The 22,444-nt window shown below is 34.8% G+C and overlaps 1 protein-coding gene across 2 annotated transcripts; it reads right to left on the minus strand.

Moving 5' to 3' along the window:
- Window positions 1-432: 432 nt before the first annotated feature.
- LOC136816766 (dynamin-1-like) lies at window positions 433-15,174 on the minus strand. 2 transcript variants are annotated; one of them, XM_067073081.1, is made up of 20 exons: window positions 14,966-15,174; window positions 14,387-14,460; window positions 13,925-14,074; window positions 13,126-13,329; window positions 10,503-10,601; window positions 10,233-10,341; window positions 9,437-9,488; window positions 8,966-9,108; window positions 8,371-8,716; window positions 8,074-8,160; window positions 6,984-7,054; window positions 6,472-6,617; window positions 6,108-6,139; window positions 5,581-5,690; window positions 4,505-4,637; window positions 3,920-4,063; window positions 3,593-3,649; window positions 2,216-2,385; window positions 1,779-1,895; window positions 433-1,536 (listed from the first exon to the last, which is right to left on the minus strand). In XM_067073081.1, exons 1-20 carry the CDS (start codon window positions 15,133-15,135, stop codon window positions 1,467-1,469), a joined length of 2,484 nt encoding a protein of 827 aa, XP_066929182.1. In that variant the 5' UTR covers window positions 15,136-15,174; the 3' UTR covers window positions 433-1,466. The 2 variants fall into 2 exon arrangements, with proteins under 2 accessions (XP_066929182.1, XP_066929183.1); XM_067073082.1 differs by lacking the exon at window positions 5,581-5,690 and adding an exon at window positions 5,135-5,244 and having other exon boundaries at window positions 1,170-1,536.
- Between the last annotated feature and the right edge of the window lie 7,270 nt (window positions 15,175-22,444).

Below are 22,444 nucleotides of genomic sequence, written 5' to 3' on the forward strand. Positions count from 1 at the left end.
TAATAGTCAATAACATTTTCCGATCCCTAGATACGGTATCATAGGGCTGATTTAGACAAAAAGGACAATTTTAGGCCTGTCTATAAAATGCACGATACCAACAGGTAGCAAAAAATTGATCCTCTGCCCCAAAAAATACATGTCACGTGAGGTTGAGTCACAAAATCTGAGCAAAAAAGTTAGAGTAAGAAAAAGTTAAGAGTGGGTCATGACGTCATCGATTATGCCAAGATTTTTACCAAAGATACCAATTCATACTCGGTGCATACTTACCAAATTTCAACTCAATCGGATAAATATTTCAAAAGTTATCAAGGGTTAATAGTAGCTGTCGGCGTTAGGATATGGCTAAGTTTGGTTTCTCAGCGCATGTGTGAACGCTAGTGTGAGTGCGGACGTATGTTTAGAAAAAGCAAAAGACAATTTCTTGAATAACGAAAAAAATGTATTTTGATTTTTTTTTTCACAATTGCGAATTTATAGAAAATAATTACAGTATTTTGTCTACGAAAGTATTAATACTATAGGGAAAGAATTCCCCTCCAAAAATCAAGATTCAATAAAAAATAAATTAATTTTTCAAAAAACAAACAAAACTCATAGCAGGTCATATACCATTGAATTAGCAAAGTCTAAAATTCCCAATTATGCCAAAACAACTGAGAAATCAATAGTCCAAGTAGAGAGGGGAAAAAGAAACTAAACATAAAAAAAAACCCATCAATAAAATAAAAACAAAAATTATGAAATAATATATTAATAATACTGCTTGGTATCACAAAAGTATAATCATCAAAAAATAATTTTGGTTGAATCCTCCTCCCATAATCCATTTCAAAGCCTTTTTCAGTTAACCTTAAAAACCCGTCAAGAATGGATTAAGGAAAAACAATTATTATTTTGGGAAGTAAAACACTCTTTAGGGACTCCCCTGGTGGCTAGCAATATACTGAAAACACGGCACACAACCTTTTTGCAACGTTCATCTAAAGTTGTATGGAGGTTATTGAAAATCATATAATTGAGGGAGAATGGGCTCAAGTTTTCTGATAGAAATACATTTTATGGGTAGAAGATTCACTATCAACCATTGGAACGAGATGGAGTTTTCACAAGCTCTTATTTGATTTGGTTGGTCAACCGGTAATAAAACAATTTTGTTACTTTTTCTAAAGAACGCGTCATTTTTATTACTTCAAAATGACCAATTATTAAAGTATCTTATAAAAACTCCATCTCATCTGTAACCATTCCTTCATTTACAGAAGTTTTCATTTAGCATCACGGCTCCTGAACAACCATTCATTCGCACCACGGCTCCTTCCAGCTACATTCCAAAATTCTGCATAATTTATAGTGTCATTGTGCATGAAAACTATTTTGTATTTCAAAATTACAAAGAAACAATATGAATATCTTACAAGCCGACTGAAAAATTCTAAAAATTGAACCTGATTAATATGTCTTTAAGGGCGGCTTGGAACTGGTGGAGGGCGATTTGGAAGACTTGGGGCGGGTCGCCCTGGTGCAGGTCGCCTGGAAAAGAAAAAAATATAGTAACAAAATCTCATTTGGATTGTTCCTGTACAACTATAAATAAATATAGATCCAAGGCTCAGACTATTCATAATCTGTTCGAAATTGAACACGTTCTGCCATAGCTTTATTCTCAGTAAAAAGCTCTTTGACAAATTTATGCTGTTGACGGAAAAACAACACCACCAAAATAATTCTTTGAAAAATGCTGCAAAGGACAAAGAAGAAACTAGCTCACGTACCTTGGAATTGAGGGATTCTCAGGTCGATTAGAAGGAGGTGGAGGATTGGGCCGAGACGGCATGCCTGGTCTACTTGCTGCCGGTGGGGGAGCTGGTCGCGATGAAGTTGCCGGTCGACTGAAGTAAACATTATTAGTTATTGATCAAAGTATCTTGCCCGATTTTCCAGGAAAAAGATTTTGAAACATATAGTTAACTTCATGGAGTTGGAAACACTTTCCAAATCTCAGATAAAAGCATCAGTGTATGCTAAAGTTAAGTTCATTCAACTTTTGCTAATAATAGATTCTATTCGAACCTTTTCTCAGCCGTCATACTCATTAAACATCTAGCAGTAGTCCAGACAAATCAAATTTCCCTTTCAAACTAAATTAGCGAGAGTCAATTGAGAATCAAATGCAGGTTCTAGTGAAAAAGAAAAATGTTTTTGAGCTCACCTCGGGATGACTTCAAATCCATCATCGGCGACAGGTGGCGGCAATGACGTCGTAGTTGTCGTCGCATTGATATCACCAATGATTTTCAATGCTTCTTTCGATGCTTGATAGATACGTAACATCTCATTTCGACGTTGGACTTCTGCGTCGCTCTCATGCATCAATTCGTTCTAAATAAGTGATAATTATCATAATTTTCAACATTGTGTTGCAATTACAAGACATCTTTTGGGCTCAATAACGACAAAAAAACAACAATATACTTTTAATCAAATGAGGTGAAATCATATTCAAAGAGTGCTCGATAAAACCAACCAGGATTAGAGCTTCTTTAATCAAAAATATATTTCAAAACCAAAAAATTTAAAAATCCATAACTCGGAGTTTCATGCTCTAAGCAATCATCAGATGTAACTAAAAAATTATATACTTTTATACATATATACATATACATATACAATATACTTTTACATATTTTTGGGTGATAAAAAAAGTTTCATTAATATTGGAATGAAAACTATAAAACTATTCGAAAAATTAGTCGTTTGTTTCTTATAAAAAAAACGTTTAGAAACCTAAATTTCATCCTTTCGAAATATTCTTTCATATTCAAGACTTCGTGAGCAAAAAAAAACATCTATCTCATCAAAAAATTGAGTAATTTGTCTAAGAACATTGATGTATGCTTATTAATAGTGATTCTTATAGATAAACATGCGTTTTTTGAGCAAACAAATTTTTTATGAAAAATCTGCTTGAGCCATCTTTTACCTATGATGGTACCCTACTTTCATGCAAAAAAATCCGAAAAATTTTATGATCCAATTTTTCAAAAAGTCCAAAAAACCCGTTTTTTAGCCGTTTTTTGGCCCAAATTTGCCCAAAAAATTTTTTTCCCGAAAATCGGGCTCCGTCACATCCAAGGGGTTTATAGTTACACATCTTTGTGCAAAAAATCAGAAAAAACTAATGAGCCAATCACGAGGAAAGCTAATAACGAACGAACGAACGGACAAAGGTTAATTTATAGGACCTCCACCCCACCGGGGTAGGTCCAAAAACCAACATCGGGCCGCGCTAGCCGCGCAACTTTGGTAGGATTTGTTGGCTTCAAATCCTACCAAGGAGATTCGATTCTAGCCCTTCGGGCTTATACTTCATTGTTCTCAGTTTCAAGTCCTTGTCCTGCATAGCCTGAGGTTTATTTCCTCTTGATTTCGTGGCACCTTGTGAACCATTATTTTTCAGACTTTAAATTTTTCTACCTGAAGTGCTGGGACTTTGGTCATTGATTTTAGGTGGGAGTTTTAAGAAGTGGTGGGACCTCATTTTTTTGGTGGAACCTGGAACCCCCTTCTACACTATGATACAACTTACAGTATTGCCGGACGCATAAATATTTGCCAAAAGTTCTTGAGCAATGAATTCTTTAGCCTGGAAAAAAAAATTACAAGTGAATCTTTGACAAAAAAGTGACAACATAGAAGGGAGATGATCTGTATGAAAATATCTTTCCTTCGAGAATAAGCCTTGAAATGTGAGACTCCATCAGTTAATGTTTCACATTTAATTCCACAATGATCCTATTGTTAAAATTGGAAATGCACATAATATCATTTTGAGAAACAGGCCTAATCCATTCTTTAATAGAAATTGCTATAGACACTTCCGTTCCAGTCATTATTTCAGAGTTCATTAACTTACAGCATTGATGATCATGAACATGCATGTCTTTGGGACGATGTCTTGAACGTTCTTCGATACAATACGTAAATATGAATCCACCAAATTACGAATGGTTTCAATTTGTCGCTCCACAAGTGGATCAACATTCCCGAGTTCACCCATCTGAGGAAGAGATAGAAAGTGTATCGGTTTTTCTACGTGAAACTCCTGGACTTTTTAAGACAAATATAAATAGAAATAACATATCAGACTATTGAGACGACCATTAACAAAGTGGTTCATGCGCAAAACTTCAAGAATATCAAGAAAAGTAAGAACAGTTTCATGCCAGGCTCCTGTATTCTTGAAATTCTACACGAAAGAATTCTTTTACGAAATAGAAATCACAATGAGATGATAGCTTTTAAAAAGGATAAAGCTTACGAACGTACTGATCGCCATCAACATGGTGAAAACATCGAAGACTCCTTTTCAGCTCCGTCCACCACAAAAAAGTTGATACGAAAAATATGACAATTTATGCCAAGTAGCTGACCATAAATCAATAAAAAAGCTAAATTGATACACGAAATGTGAACATTAAATAACTGGAAATGATCTTACATTTTCATCGCCATCTTCGGAAGTGTCTCGTTCAGGGAAAACACCAGCTCTCAATAAGGAGGCTTTCCAGTTGTCTACAACTTCTGATGATTCTGCTGACAACTCCAATTGTTTGAAATCCTTCAACAAATTCCTTAGAGAACACAATTCATAATATGAAAAGATTATGTCAGTACTTTCTCTAAATAACTCTTAACTTTTGACAAGAAGTTAGTAATATTATACCACCAAAACTCACTTTTTCAATTATTTTGTGGAATTCAGACAACGGGAGTTCATTAAGAATATTAGGCAGAAGGAACGGAGGTAGAACGAAAAAGTCTAACTCAAAATTTCTGATTTTCCTTTTAAAGGTGAGTTATTCTAGATCCCAATCTGCTTCATATATAACTGAAATAATGGAATGCTGGGGTGCGTGGTTAACCCATAAAATGCCATCTGCTTCATAACTTCAAATTTTCAAATATCTTTGTTCAAATATTCTTTTCACACCCCAACTAGGAAAAAATGCGGGTGTTTTTTATTCGGACGGGCCTAAGTTAAGACTTGCAGGTAGAGGACCGAACTTAATGGATTAATAGTTAAAAAAGGTAGTCAGTTTTGGTCAGGCTTAGAAGGGTTTCAGGTTACCTTAGATCTGGATTAAAAATAGCAAAGGTTTTTTTCTTGGACAAGAAATTGGAATCCATATCTTTGACTTGACATCCATCCAAACGTAATTGATATTTCATATCATGCTCCTGTATAGTGTGTGTTAGTGAGTGGTGAAGGGTGGAAGGGTGAGAGAAAAACAAAATAAAATCAATATCTATAACCAATACGAGACACCTTTCAAACTACTTCTAAAGAACAAGATGTGCATGTATGGATCTTTTAAATCGCTTAGAAGAGCCTCAATTGTTATATTCAAGGAAAGAGATTAGTCTCTTTATAGAATACTTCTTTGAGAAAAGCTAAATTTCAAGATTGTTTGTAAGTTCAGATTTTTAGGTTTTTAACGTCAGGCACACTACAGGCAGTATCTCGTTCTTTTAAAAGCAGTTTGAAAAAGCGTTGAAAATGTAACAGCAATTTACCTCAGGTCTGGGTTAAAGATTGCGAAATAAGATCTTCGAGACATGAATCCAGACTCAAGATCTTTAAGTTTACATCCATCTAATCGAAGTGTGTATTTTAAGTCTTTCTCCTGCAACATTCAACATTTAACAAGTTTATCGGGTAGTTATGGTTAGTTGGAGTTTAGAAATGTTACTTAGTAGAATTCGAATAAAGCAACTGTGTCGCGTATTGAAAATATTTAGTCTGAAAATTTAAGTTAGTTAATCTTTAGGGACTGCTTGGAAGTTTATAAGATCAAAGTGCAAGCTGTAAATTAGTAGTTCAAATTAGTTATGGCATTAGAAAATTGAATATGAATAACAAAAAGTGCCCGAAAATTTTAACAATACAAACATTTAAACATGAATCTGAACACACGCCCCACTGAAAATTTCATTAATAACGCGGAAACAAATACAATATAGTTTTGGAAAAGGGTTATACAAAAGCACAACGAAGAACACTTGGAGAATGAAGACGATAAATGTTGAATGAATGTACAAACCGTTTCATCTTTGAACCATGATATACTTTCAGCTGAAAGCAGAAGGAACTTCATTTAAGGAATTTACAGGGAAAACATTCAACTGGTGAACCAGTACTTATAGATTCATATATACGAATAACGTCGTTAAACACAGTTATAATCCACATTGACATAATGCAAATTCCCCCAGACTGTTGTTTAACAATACTAAATTCACGAGTTTCCTCATCTGTTGGCTAGCGGCAAAACCAGGAAAAAGTTTGATCGAACTTCGAGATCGAGCACTTTTTCGTTGAGTTGGAGGCGAAAGAGAATAAGATCCACAACCTTTGAATTATCAAATTCCTTACCGACTGCATCAGGAGTGAAGAGTAAAACTTACCTGTGAGTACAAACCAGTAATCTTTGGAGCCTTTCAGTACACCTCCACCACCGAGTTGTAGCCATCCCTTTCTGATGACCTGATTGGTGACTTTTTGTCGGCGTCCTTGTTGTTGACCTGCAGTGCCCGAAGCACGGTTCTGTGCTCTGAAAAAGGATTGGGCCAAAATATGTCAAAATTTGTAACAGAAAACACGTGACAATTCCACCGACACGTTTTAATTATGAGATTTAGAAGAAAGGCGTGATCACAGGGAATAGTTGGGTGAAAAATCCGTTTTATAGTGAGCAGAGAGAGCAAAAGATTTAAGGCTTTTTTCCGTTAACGCCCATGCGCCCTTTTTTACGCAAACTCAATCACTATCTTGCGACAACGAAGCGACATTCCTACTTATCGAATAAATTCTACAGATTCTTACTCGATTACTGCTTAGAATTTAAAAGATTTTGTGTTAGCTGACAACGTGGGTGGGTATGGACAGAGTTTTATACAACCAACAAGCTTTGACTTACTCTGCAAACCCGATAAAGTCTGGATGCTGCGTGTTGATGTAAGCTAATTCGAAATCCAATAAACTCTTGACCTAAACGTAAAACGTTAGAGAGGTGGTTGGAAAATCTTTCACTGTTTCCTGATGTTTTCTGTTTACAGTTGACTCTCGCTAATTCTAACTCGAACGGTGAATCTTAATTGGTCAAATGACAGAGAGATTCGAATTATAGAAAGTATATTAAGAGTGTTTCTCCTTGATGGACACTAGGAATAAGGTCGAATTATTGAAAGATTCGAATAATGGAAGTTCGAATAAACAAAGAGTCTACTGTATACTATTGGTAGAGAAAGTACAAGACGTTTTAAGACGCTTAATATTAAAGGGATTAGAGCGCACGAAAATTATTATCAATTAAAGTCTATTCACGATAAGTGTGCACTCTTTTTTCTTTTACCTATAACTTTTGAAGGAATTCTTCAATCTTCATACATTTGGTATCGTTGGAGAGATATTTGTGAGTGGAACAATTTGAAATAAAAATATCTTTAAAATAATTATAAAAATGAAGATGAAAATGAAGAAGAAAAAAATGAAGATCTTGTAGAAAAGTGCTATAACTATCATTTTCACTGAATTGAAACCTTGATTATCGAACGTCATTACTGTGAAAAAATTTCTCAAAAATAATCATTCAGTCAAAAGATATCAAACAAAGTTATAAGCTAATTGACGTCCAAAAGCGCTGTTTTTTGCTGTTTTCTGCTGTTTTTTGGGGTCAATCACTTATTAACTTTGTATCATAACTTTGTATTGAATAAATATTTTAGTGAAATTTCTTCACAGTGATGACCTCCAAAAATCAAAGAATTTCTCCAGTGAAAATGATAGTTATAGCACTTTTCTACAAGATCTTCATTTTTTTCTTCTTCATTTTCATCTTCATTTTTAGAATTATTTTAAAGATATTTTTATTTCAAATTGTTCCACTCACAAATATCTCTCCAACGATACCAAATGTATAAAGATTGAAGAATTCCTTCAAAAGTTATAGGTAAAAGAAAAAAGAGTGCACACTTATCGTGAATAGACTTGAGGTGCATAGCACATACTTGTTCTTTAGTACTCATTTCAGCTCCTCGGATATGTGTCATACAAATTCGCTCAACTTCATCTTGTAATGCTGGATATTTTGACATCTATGAAATCATAACAAAGTTCGTGTGATACAATGATATTACCACGATACACAGATACACAGCGGTCAATTATAATTCACGAAAGTGAAGTTTCGATAACTCAGTTAAGAAATTTGATTTGTAAGAGAAAAACAACAGAGTCTGGGGACTTTTTTGAGTTAAGAAGTTGTAAAGGTTACGGAGAATCCACTGTAATGAGTCAATTCTCACCTTATCAGTGCAAGATCTGACAATACTGGTCAGTTCATTGATGACCATATCAACACAAAGAAGGGCTGGACCTTTCAGCTTCTCAATCTGCACCTTGACGATACTTTCGAAGGCCATGTCCGGCGTGAAAAGACCAGAACGGACGCCGTGCACGTTTTTGATGGCAATACCGATTTTCTTACGTAACCCTTTCTCGTCTGATTGAAGACGTACCAACTCGAAGGGAAAACGTTCGTGGAATACTCGGTTAATTTTAGCACCACCAGACAGGTTTTCTGTATCCAACCCCTCTCCTGATCCTCCATCAATGACCTTCTCGAAATCGTTTGTGTAGTTGTGCAACATTCTGGTATGGAAGATAAAAAAGGGTTGATTGTGAGCTACTGAAAATCTGTTTTCCTGATTCTTTAAACACAAAAACTTTTTTAATTTTTTCTTGTACCATGACTAAATATGACATTGAAAAGTAAACGTCTACAAACTTTCCATTTTTCACTAAATAGCAAAAAAGCATTCTTTAACTAGCTATCTATCAAAATAATTAAATTAAATAGAAAAGAACAAAATGCCGAAGATTACAATAAAAATTTCTTACTGCATTAGAGCTTTTGTTTTCATTGTGGGATCATCAGGTCTGAAGTTTTTGTACTGTTCAACTTCTTTCTCCATACCCAATACTTGTCCTTGTAATTTGTTCCTCAAAGCTGGTATACATTCTCTGATGTGATTGGTCAATTGCTGAACAAAAAGAATTAGAAGAAAATGCATGGAAAAAAAATCACAAATAAAGATAAAGAATTTGTACAATCAGATTTTCAACTGAGGATTGTTTGAATAAGACATGAAACTGTCAATATTGATACAATAATTTTCACTACTTCAACTATCATACAATCAGAACTATGAATGAAAAGTTCTAAAAGGTGAAGAAAGACTCTCAACCATTGATATAATATGATGGTCAAAAGTTGGACAAAGTTTGGAAATCAGGCGAGTCAGGTGATCAAATACTATGTGAAGATGATTTATAGAATAAGCGTTCAATAAGAAAAAAGATTTTTAGTACCTGATTGAGATATTTTTGTAAGAATGCAGTTCCCATACGATCAGCCAAATGCCTGAAAATAAATATAATTCAAAAGAATGCGTAAATCTGCAGTTTAGATTTACTTAGCACAATTGCAAGACTACTCTTGATGTGGACCAATGAAACTTACTTCAAACATTTAAATCACTATGAAAAATCGTGTGTTCCTAAGAAATTTAACCAACGAATAAGACAAATGAGAACACATAATTCTGAACTGGTAAGAATTTTCGGGAACGATGGTGTCCGTGGACCCCAGAGAAACTCCCTTTACTATCGGGGCATTCAACAGTGGAATAGCCTACCTGAAAAAGTAGTTAAATCATCTACAATACAAGAGTTTAAAGAAAACCTCTTTCTAGCTTGGAAAGAGAAAATGTTTGAGTATGATTGAAATTGTCGTATATCTGTTTGAATGTATGAGCGATTTATAGAGGCCCTTGTGCTTGCACGGTGGCCTGGAAATCTGTAAAACATTATTATTATTTATTATTTGAAGGGCGTTGAAATTTCTTATGGTCGAAGGGTTATTATTCAAAACCATATCATTATGTAGAGTTATTCTCAACTGCTACAATTCTAAACATAACTATTTGTCTCAATTTTGATGTGGAGTCAGTGGAAGTTGCAAGATTCATCCCTCCAACATTGCATATGGGGGAAGGGGGACTCAGCAGTGGGAAATGAGTTATGGAACAGCAAATCTATCCACGATATTGTATCTCCTTTATTAGTATTTATAACTAATAAGTGTAAATAAGCGAAATCTTGATACCTGTATGCCGAGTGTGATAAAAAAAATTTGCGTTCAGCCGCCTGCGCTGCTTTAATATCTTTGCGTCCATCGATATCCTTTTGACTACGATTCACTATACCAATATAACCTAAAGAGAAGGAAATTAAAGTTCGTATAAATCTTTACAAATTTCTACAAACCCCCATTTTCAGAATCAATATACAGTAGTAGAAAACTATGTAAATCTATGCATGTCCCAAAGTAACCGAAAATCTTTTTTGAAAAGCTTCGAGTTGAACGACTTCTTACCTCTTCTGAGTGGATATGTTTTGTTCTCCAAGATATCTTTGGCATCCGTTCCTTCGTCCATTAAATCAAGTTTGGTCACAACACCAATCGTCCTCTCACCTGCAATACAAAGTACAATCCTTTGCATGGACTAGAGTCTACTAAACCTTCGCAAATCTGTCGATTGTTGCAGAATGTTAAAACAAGTTATACATGATATGCACCATTGCAATGTCTTCCACGTGACGTATTGATTGATTTTACGTCACTTACAACCAATCAGCTGTTGGGTCCGTGGAAGACATTGCAATGGTGCATATCATGAATAGATAGAATGCAGATATCAATTCGGACACTAAAAGGAGGATTGATTCGAGTTTACCAGGGTTGTTTGTAGCATGAAAATATTTGCATCTGTGTGCAAGTCACTGAGATTAACTCAGATACCGGGTGCGTCTCTTTCAAAGCAATTTACTAGTGCTAGAAAATTTAGGTCGATTTGTAACATTTTGAAAACTTTCGGAACTTTCTTAATTCATTTCAGCAAAACCTTAATGATAAATGAACCAAATTTAATAATTAATAAATTACCGACCAAAATTTAAGTTTATCTTTATTCTTTTTAATGGAAAAGTATTTAATTTTTTTAAATTCTAGAACTCGTGAAAAGTTATGAAAGAGAGAATTTTTTTTATAACGCACCCGGTGACGTCATTTAACCTTTGTAATATTAATCTACGCTAAGCGACGGTAGAAGCTGTTTGATCGAAGGGTTCGAGGGTTGTAGCTATATATTGCATAACTATTTTGTGGAAAATGAACTGAAGAAGGTGTGGGGGTTAACTTTCAAAAGCGAGGTTAAGCAAGAAGCTATCTATTACGTACGGAATCTATTACGTGAGTTTTTCGCGGGCTAGAGCCCGAATCTCAAGGCTAACTCTGTCCCGTGAAATTTGACCTGTACGTCATAGCTTGGGGAGTGGATCTATTGCGCGAAATTCTCCAATCTCACGTAATAGATATCGATTAGGATATAAGCATGATAACGGGAAATTTACCTTAAGGAGATTGGGCTGAATCGTTTAGGATCGAAAATCACCCGAAAAAAATGTAAACAGAATTTTTTTTTTTGCTTTCTGACAAGTCTGAGCTGAGAAAACTAACAGAAGAAAGTTTTTGCATCTCATCTGTGGAAACTATGATGCATACAAACAAAGTGAAAGGATCTATTGCACAAAAGAAGGTCAAGATGTAAGTGTAATAAAATAATATTTGCTGACTTTTTTATCAAACCTATAAACTAAAACAAACAGAAGTTTCTTTCTGGTTCTTTAGTGTTTAGTTTTTCTTCTCTTCTTAACTTGCTTTTTATATGCTCTCAAATTACAAATACATCCAAAGTAACCATTGCAATGAACAGCATGTAACCATATTTCTTTTTCATGTTTTTCAGTGTTTCTTTGGTGCCATCATCAAGTGCGAAGAAGCCAAAGTTATAATGTCACCCACCCCAAGCAACAAACACGAAAAAGACTGCTCTGCCAAAGCTCAAATAAATTTACCCTTCCACGACCCGAAGCATCACAGAAGAAATCTTTATTTATTGTTCAAATTTCACCTGCTACAACTAAGCAACGAGATTCAATTTCTGCTCTTCATCATCAACTATATATTGTACGTACAAATCAGCCTGCTAAAGAACCTGATGTCGCACAACTGCTGAACTTCAAACCGTTCTCAAAAATTATATAAAGCTCTATCTTATGGACAACCGCTGCTGCTTTAAGTCCTCAATCCTTTACTGAAAAATTTTAATTGACTGGTCATCCTTCAACTTCTTCGACATTATAACATTATAACGTTCCAGAAAGTTTGGTTTGATTCTAAAGAGACATCTCCCTTCCTAAGAAGGATATATTGATACCTTGGAATGCAAAGAAGCAGAAGAAGGAACACCTGCCATATTTGAAACACGATACTGGGTTTGCACACTTTTTTATAAGAGTGTTTTTATTGGTAATGCTAATGGTGAAGCATTCATATATAGAAATTTAGCTAAATAAGGATGACATACTGTACACTATGCTCTATACAGATTATTTTTCTGTTTATAAATAAAGCAGTAATTTCTGATTGTTACCTATGTAAACTAGGAATGACATTATGAAATTATATTTTTTTATTGCAATGTTAAGAATTCATTGAAATGATAAATCCATAGACATATTTTTTGTTTATAAAAATGTTGAATAAAAATAGTAAAAGTAATATAGAGAAAACTCTGACTATGCTTGTCTATTTTTAATTTTTGTGAAAACATTTGTATTGGGAAAAAACTAAGTAGATTAGGATTGAAAGTAAGGGTTTTTTTAGACCAAACCACCAACAAGAAAGCTGGAAAAGAAAGAAAGAAAAAGAAAATTTTCGAAGTTGGGGCCGAAAGTGCGATACGGAAAAATAAACATTACGTCATACGTAATAGATCGCCTTTTTTGCTTAACCTCTTTTTACGCTATGCCGTGAAGCTTTAGGAATCAGGCTAAAACGCTTCGGATCCAGTCTAAAAACTCACGTAATAGATTCCGTACGTAATAGATAGCTTCTTGCTTAACCTCGCTAAAACTTAACTATAACGTCGAGCTACCTGTCGGATCAACTTCTTTAGCCATTCTCAAAGCATCAGAGTTTGCAAGATCAGCATTTGCTGGTGATACGGCCAGAATCAAAGTGTTGTCCTTGCTGACGAACTGTAAAACCATGTCCCTGATTTGGTCCTCGATGTCTGCAGGTTGTCCAGCAACTGCGATCTTGGTCAGACCAGGTAAATCGATCAACGTCAGATTTAAAACTGTGGAAGAAAACAAAGAATTTTAAATAATTTAGGTCGAAATCGGGAGACTGGTTCTAATCACTATTCGAGATATTGCAAACCATCAGCATCTCGTACTGTAACAATAGCTCACATCTTAACGTTTTGGATTTGTTTATCACCACTTTACATGTAGCTTGCTTTGTTCAAGCCTTTGCCTAGTGGCTTTAAAGAAACCATGTGTATTTCATTTGTATAGCAATCCTAGTTATCCTGTATCCAATTGTCATCTTCGAGAAAGACATTTTGCAGCGGGACACCATCTACTGGCTTGCTCTCACAGTTAATATGAATGTATTGGTTGTGACTTGCTATTTCCCGAGAATATATGTTGCTGTCTTTCAATCTGAGAAAAGCACTATCCAGTATGTGAGGAGTGTTGTTATGCATAAAAAGCTGTTATTCATTCACAATAAGTAAGGAAACATGCCATTATCTTTATATAAGATTAAGAAATACAATGAATTATACCAATAATCTTCTATCCTACCTGTGTTAAATTACATTTTGAAGCTCCCTTAGAATTATGCCTCTTTTTTTTTTTGGTTGGGGAATATATAGGAATATTTCTTACCATGTGGTGAGTAAACACGCAGATTGATGGGAATGGGTGAAACATTTTTGGTTTTGCCGGTGACTCGTTCAGTTTCTGCTTCAATCTCCTTTCGTACTTCATCAAAATCTGTGTACTTTTTGGTCTTGTTATGAAGAAATTCAGCATATTCTGCAAAAAAAAATAATTGAAAAATGCAACTTATAAACCAAATAGCTACTGGTTAAAACAAATTTCAAAAAAACACAGTGCCTTTAAATATCACAGGTTACCACAAGTAATAAATAAAATTACTAATTCAAAGTCTTTTTAATCATAACTGGTAGGAGAAAAAGAGGTGCCTTTAATGGGGTCAACTATTTTTTTGACGTTGACCAGAGAAAATTGATTGTAGAGAAAACTGATCAAAATACCCTATCAAAGTTTATTCCAACGATGGAATCGGCAGGGAACATATGATTATCACCTGTTTCTCATACATACCTGATCTTCCATTGATCAACTGTAAAATGAGAGGTCTTCTTGTCACAATTCCTGAGCCACGAGGAAGAAAATCTCTGCATGGAAGAAAAAACATATTCCCAGTAAAACAACTCCATTAGAAATCTCAATTTTTTTCTTTTTTGCCGGGTCAAAATTTTTTTTAAACCTTTTTCAAATTTTAATGAAAAGTGTTTATAAGTAGCTATCAAAAATTTTAAATAGCATTATAGTGACTCCCCAAAAATTTCAAGTACCTGAAAATCAGTAGGTTCTTTAGACCATTTTTAAAGAGGGCACACAAATGACAGGTAAAAATTTGACCCGAGTCAACATCCTTAAAAATAATCGTTATTAACAAATACTAACGCAAGAATCAGTAATCAAGTGCTATAGGATAACATTGGAGTTGGACAGATTGTAACTCGTCCAGGTTTATTGTTTTAGGAATTATATAGCTCAAGATAATTAAGTTCAAAGAAGGAACTTTTTTAGTGGCAGTGTCTGGCAGTGTCAGTATTTTTGTACCAAATTTTCAAATTGATTTAATGAAAGATAGCTTTACCAAGAAAAAAGCCTTACCTTCCAACAAAGTTTTCCAATACACTACTTTTTCCAGCACTCTGTCCTCCAACAACAGCAATCTGTGGCAAATCAATGGGTGACTCAATACCAATTTGTGCAAAAGCATCTTGAAGTTTATTCACAATTGGAATAAGAGCTTCCATTCCCATATTACCAGGATTAGCCATGATGGAGAGTGTTATCTAAAGATCTAAAATGTTTTTATTTCTAAATAAAAAAATTTTCAAGGTTATTAGCCCTCCTAGAACCATTAGAGATGCTGATAAAAGCGACAAAGAAAGCAAGATGATAAAATTAACCTTTAGCAGGCTTCAACATAAAGTGGGATGATTGAATGCAAACTGTTAATAATCTTGACATTGTTCTCAGTCTTTAGGCAGTAAACCTCTCAGTTATTAAAATGTAACGCTTTTTTTGTAAACTTTCACCATCCATTTCATGGTCACAAACACTCAAGTTAACAACTTCCAGTCAAAAGATGTTGGTTCTTTTTTAGGTGTGGTGCAGTTTAGTCTTTTGAGAGTTTTGATGAGATAAATTTACTGCATTGATCCTTTTTAATCTGATCCTTTCTTTTGTTCAATACCTCAATCTCATTCATATTTGCGCACCTGGAGCTAATTATCTCCCCTATAATTTTTGTGTATCTCATAATTTTACCAGATATTTGCGCACCCTTTGATATAATTGCACATTTTTTAATTTCTTGGATATTTTTTGAGTGATTTTGATGAGAAGACACGTTTTTAAAAAGAGCACTAAGATGATATTCCGAAACATTTATAATGAGCACTAATTTGCACACCCTTTAATTTTTTGTGCAGCTTAGTAACAAAAATAGGCCTTTTTGTACGTCTTATATTTTTGTGCATGTTTTCTGTGTGAAAATAAAAGACGCGCAGATATAATGGAATTTAAAGATATCACATTCTACCACGAGACACAAAGGCATCTTTACTTCAAGCAAAATATCAAAATCATAATGTTCATAATAAATATTTCATTACTATACAGTTTCAAACCACGCTGTGGCATTACTGTCAATGAATTCTGAATTGAAAAATGTGAGTACAGTTTCCTGGAAACTACCTGTGCAGTAGTCTAGAAAGGCCTTTAGTGCGGCATAAACAAATGATTTCATTGGTTACAAAATGTCAAAGCATCACGCTGAATCATGTGATTATAAATTATCATCATAATCGTAGTGAAAGGAAGCCATGGGCATACATAATATGATATTTTCCCGTGTTTTACTGTCAATGGCTCTAACTTAGGACTATCTAACAAAACATGGAACAGCAATTCAGCCTCAATTTCACACCGTACCGAACCTGCAAGTCATTTGATTAACATACCTGCATAATCATAGATTGCAAATAATGTGAATAGGGTAATCTCACCAGGTAGGCTTTCACTCTGCATAAGGAACAGATCTTCACAAATAAGAAACGCATGCACCCCAACCAGTATAGACCATTTGGAAAAATTTCTATGTTTGTTTTTTTGCACAATCCCCTGTAACTATGGGCAATCACCCCAATGCTAAAATGTTGGCTTGAAATCGAAAGTGAAACCACTGAAAGCAAAAGTAAAATCGACCCACACTCCAAATCCTGTAATCTTGATAAAAACCAAACATAGAAAGTTTTCCAAATCCCCTATTTCGATTGAACCAATAAAAAATAAAACTTTTCCATGTTTCACTTTTTTGCCCAATTCTTCAAAATGAAAATATTTAAGATTTTAAGGTTCTTCTTTTATTCAATGATTTTGTTATGGCACTTTGTTGACAATCTAACTCTCGCTCTATCTATTCATTAAGTGGCATAAGGCGCGAGCCCATAATTGCCACATATAAAATTTAAAATTTGAAATAAATATTATTGTCATTATCTACAATTTTTATTAGATTAAGGGAAAATAAATGGTAATGGTAATGGTAATTAATAATGAAATTAATAAGTTGAAAAATGAATTAATATGCTAAGTAAAATTTTTTATCAATATACTAAATAGTAGGATTATCTAGCAAACCTCAGAAATGATGCAAGGATGCAAAAGATTAGTACGAGATGCTAAGCAGGAATGAATAAATTAATGACACACAAAAAGATTGTTCTAGGATAAGGTGGAAAGACTTAAGGATTTTTGAAATTAAGGATTCGTGGAAAGGCTATAGGTATAGCTGTAAAAATACATAATTAGGATAAACGAGATTTAAGTATGTTTTAGAAATTCATCTGAAAATGCTGTCAAGTTATCATCACGGTCACTTTATTCGGAAGTTCGTTCCACCAGTCAATGGTGGTAGGGACAAAAGAGTTAGAATACGCCAAGACTCTGCCACGCACTTGTTGGAATTTGTTATTTGTTCTTGCTCGTTTGGGCAAGAAGTCATTTGGTAGGGCAATTTTTTCATTAACGATTTTGTGGAGCATGAGTAGATTGTTTTTCTTACAACAAAATTCAAGGGATTCCCAGCCAAGATCGTTGATCATAGTTGTGGGGCTGGATTTCCAGGACCAGTTTGAGTAGATGAAACGAGCAGCATCAAATTCCTGCTTTCTTCAGAAAATTGACAACTAAAAGAAACACTATTCTAAACTCTATTTAGTTGAGCATAAGTGAATAAGGTAAAAATAGAAAAATACCAGAAAGAAAGAATATGCCCGGAGAGCATTTTCCTTTAATGTAGCCCTACCCACTGAGTAATATTTATTTAGTGGCTGTAATTTTTGTTTGGTCAACTCTGGTGATATTAACATCTTCTCACTACCGGATGACACAAATCAATCTTGTTCTAGCTATCAAAGACTGAAGACCACCACAACAAGCTTTTACACACCAGGTTAGCCCTGGACTATTGAGGTATAAAATTATTTCATTACTTCCCTATCAAGCCAACGTTTCAGTCATTACCATATATCTCAAGGGTCCTGTGACTGGTCACCCAGGCATTTTGCTAAATCCTGAGAGGAGCAGCTGCGCATGACAGTGAATTTGGGTTCCCATGTGCAGCTGATTAGTTATCTATTATCCTGTTGTCTTCCTTTACGATCCGCTTGAATACCAATTTTTAATACATTCGAGCGTCTCAAGTTAAGTTTTCTCAATCTCTGATTTGTACATCATCATGTCACTGAATCAATGTTCGGGCGATGCACCAAGTAATGATGTTTCAGAAAATGTGATTGAAACCTGGAAGAGAGCTCTTGCTGGTCTTGTGGAAAATGCTCCTACTGACGTTATCAAAAATTGCTTACGGATGTACAACCCTGAACTTCCAATTTAAGTGCTTTGATGTTGTCTTTGGACAACATCAAAGCACTTAAATCTTGTCGCAAATCTCCAATGATTGAAACTCTTAACTATCTCACAACCTCTTCATCATCATTGCCATCTAACAACCTTAACAAGGATGATGCAATTCACCTATTATGTTTGAAGATCAAAAAATTTTTTCCAAGATGTATGCCAGATTTGTCAAGAATCATATTCATGCAAATTCAATGACAAACCACTCATTAGCTGCTGTGGTGCGTGTGGTCAGGAATTGCACTGGCCATGCTATCTTAAACTTCTGATAAGCATGAATCTTTTGAATGAACATGAGAAATTATGTAATCACATCTTTAAAATCTCTGGATTTTGTTATCTATGCCCGGCATGTCAAGACGAAAACATAAATTTTACTCACAAAAATGAAACAGATGAAGTACAACAAGCTCAAATAACGAATTCACCTACGCAGATCACTGAAGCTGTTGAAGCCACTGAATCTTTCTTAAATGGAACCCAACCCACTCTAAGAAGGACACTCCCTCACATTCCAATCACCCCAGATATTATTATCGACAGACCTCGAATAAGATTGTTGATGGAATATACCTGGGTAGGACTAATTTCCTAAAATCTAAATTTCAACGCGATTTATAAAACGACGCAACCTTATCTTGGGATAATACTACAACCTTATCTTCAGATAATACTACAACCAAGGACAAAGTCTCTGATGAAACTCAAGTTTGTAACTTTTATAAGAAAAGAAAATGTAAGTATGGCATCACAAGCAAAGATTGCCGATTCAAGCATCCAAAAATCTGTACCAAGTTACTGAGACAAGGTAATAAATCCCCAAAAGGCTGTAATGCTGGCACAAAATGCAACATGTTTCATCCATGTATGTGTTCTTCATCGATCATTTCTTACACAAATTAGCACTTTGACTCATGTCAAGGGGACTAATAAAGGGACCCAGTACTAAAAAACCATTCAAACACACAACAATCATTGGATTTTCTGAAAATCTTAGACAATTTTCGGACAGAAATAATATCAATGATCACTACCGATCTGAATGTACGAAATATTCAGCAACCTTTTCAAACTGTACATCAGAAATACCCACACCAATTTCACCCCCGTTTTCAGGGCTATCCACTCAACCAACGCAATTTTCACCACAACAAACAAAGGATACCACATCAATGAATACTTTTTCTTTTATGAATATTCAGGGTTTATGTCCCCAGACCACTCAATCATCAGTTCCTCTACTAGTAGCATCAATTCTTCATTCTGAAAACCACATTTTTATGGGCCTAACCAAGACATGGCTATCATCTTGGCACAAGAAAGAAGAGCTTGAAATTAAGGGATATGAGCTTTTTCATAAGGATAGAAATCACATCAAATCCAAATATGGAAGACATAGCGGAGGTGTCACATTTTATCTTTGAAGTGACGTATCTCCAATGTTTGAGCCAATACTTGAATTTTCAGATGGTGTCAATGAAGCTCTACTACTTCATTCAAAAAACCTTAACCTTATTCTTGGTGTCATTTATAGACACATAGCTTCAGTCAAGGTTTCTAGCTCCCCCCCAACAAAGTAAGGTCCCCCCAAAAAATTGCCTTGTGCTAGGTCCCCTAACACTTGGGGAAAAAAACAAAAACATTGTTCTCCTGCCCCCGTAGAGAAGTCAATAAAAAATATATATGCCAGTACAGTACTGATAAATGAAAACTCAATTTTACTTGTATTAATATTTATGTTTACAAATCTTTTGCTTTTATATTTGGTTTAATAGTATAATAAGAGATCTTTTGAAATTAGCTGAACAGCCCCCAGAGTCTCAGTCAGATCATCTAGCCCCCCCCCAACAATCTAGGTCCCCCCAAATATTTTGGTAATTTTAGCCCCCAGGCTCTTTAAAGGCCAAAATATTTCTTAGCAAAAGTAAAGGGGGCTGAAGCTATGTAGACAGCCAACAAACATTCTGGACCTTATCTAATCAATGTAGGACATCATCGAATCAATCGAAGGAAATACCCCTGATATTTATCTATGTGGTGATTTCAATATACCCCACACCATAAAAAATGACTCTTACATACCATCAATTAGTTGCAACAAACAACTTCTAGATGGTTTTAAACAATTTTACTTCAATTTTAAACTTGAACCAGATGATCCATAAACCTACTCATTCTAATGGCAATATATTAAACTTCTTACTGACTAATAGCTCTGATAGCATCTTCAACTACCTATGCACACCAACTGCTCTCTCAGATCACTTTAGTATTGATGTTACAAGCCATCTGAACTTTTCTATGACTGAAAACAACTATAGTAATAACAATAATAAAAATTTAATCAGTGCTTTTGATAGTTTTAACTTCTATTATGATCAAATTAATTGGGCTATCATCAATGAAAATTTCAAAGACACTGACTGGCACAAAATTTTGAACCCACTTGATTCAGACCCTGACGCCCAATATGATGCTTTTATCAAACAATGCATATTCATCATATCTTCAAATAATGTACCTCCAAAAATATTTTCATCCAAGAAGAAACGCAAGCCAAGAGACAGGCGGATTTTAATGCGAAAAAGAAAGAACCTGAGAAAAAGATTTCAAAATCTTAAAAAAAAAAAGATTTCAAAATCTTAAAAAACTACAGAAAAACTTGTTGAAATTGAGGTGCTACTTCAAAACTCCTTTTTGCTCAAGAGAGGGAACAGAAAGAAGCTCAAGCAACCTCTAAAATCAAATCCAACCCAAAATTCTTTTACTCGTACGCTAATCGCTTCTCGAAATCTAAACCAAAAGTTGGACCCTTAATCAATCCAGACACTAACAAATTGACTAGTGATCCCCTTTTGATGGCCAATATCCTACAAAACCAATAAAAGTCTGTCTTCACCCAACCTCTTCAAAACTATGACCTTCATCCGCTTGAGTCACAAATACCAACACTTGAAGATATCAATCTGACTATCAAGGAATTTGTCAATGAAATTGGTACACTGTCACCAACATCAGCAGCTGGACCTAATGGTTTTCCAGCTATTCTTCTGCTAAAAACTAAAGATAACATTGCTCTACCACTTTCAATCATCTGGAGAAACATACTTAACAAAGAAATCACTCCAAAACTTCTAAATAAAAACTGGACATATCCCCAGTTTACAAGAAAGGGAATCAAGGACTTGCTGAAAACTGTAGACCCGTTGCCCTCACATCCCACGTTTCAAAGGTCTTTGAAAAGATTGTACGAGCCAAGATACAGGTTCATCTAGAAGAAAAAATCTGTATAACAATAATCAACATGGCTTTAGGAAAGGCCGCTCATGTCTCAGTCAATTGCTTCAACACATCGAAAGACTGATCCATTACCTAGAGAATGGAAACAACATTGACGTTATCTATTTAGACTTCAGTAAAGCTTTTGATAGAGTAGACCATACCATTTTGTTACACAAGCTTCAGAAAAATGGCATAAACGGTAAACTCCTTGAATGGATCAGATCCTTTTTGACTCATCGAACACAGAGAGTTTCAGTAAACTCAACCTTGTCCTCAGAAACAGATGTTATTTCAGGTGTGCCGCAAGGATCTGTGCTGGGACCGCTATTGTTCCTGATCATGATTCAAGATATCGATAACAACATCCTTCATTCTATTTTGGCATCGTTTGCTGACGACACTCGTTTGATGAAAGAAATATCCAAACTGGAGGATGTTTATCATCTACAAAATGATCTAGACACTGTCTATAAGTGGACAGAAGACAACAACATGCAGCTGAATGGTCTTAAATTTGAGCACCTTGCCTACAGGAAAAACGACGCTCTGAAGCAAAGTTCTCGCTATTTTTCTGACACAGCAACGTTGATTGAAAAAAAAGACCAAGTTAAAGACCTTGGAATCACCCTAGACACTCAGTTGACTTATGAGAAACATATCCAAGAACAAATCAAAAAAGTAAAAAATATAAGTGCATGGATATACTGCACATTCAAATCAAGGAAAATTTAAACCATGTTAACTTTATGGAAAGCACTAGCCATCCCTCATTTGGACTACTGTTCTCTTGTCCAGCAACTGGAAGAAGTTCAGAAATCATTTTTACATGGAATTCCATCCCTCAGACATCTTAATTATTGGGAAAAACTCAAATCATTA

The sequence above is a fragment of the Clytia hemisphaerica genome, unplaced genomic scaffold, assembly GCF_902728285.1.
Source record: "Clytia hemisphaerica strain Z4C2 unplaced genomic scaffold, Clytia hemisphaerica genome assembly, whole genome shotgun sequence".
Taxonomy (NCBI): domain Eukaryota; kingdom Metazoa; phylum Cnidaria; class Hydrozoa; order Leptothecata; family Clytiidae; genus Clytia; species Clytia hemisphaerica.

What these genes read in the sequence shown, in the direction of transcription:
- LOC136816766 (XM_067073081.1), bottom strand. Translation starts at nt 15,135, where the DNA reads ATGGCTAATCCTGGTAATATGGGAATGGAAGCTCTTATTCCAATTGTG. An exon ending in GACTTTATCGGGTTTGCAGA is followed by an intron (nt 6,618 to 6,983) that starts GTAAGTCAAAGC and finishes ATCCTTTTTCAG; the next exon opens with AGCACAGAACCGTGCTTCGG. An exon ending in CATGGTTCAAAGATGAAACG is followed by an intron (nt 5,691 to 6,107) that starts GTTTGTACATTC and finishes TGAATGTTGCAG; the next exon opens with GAGAAAGACTTAAAATACAC.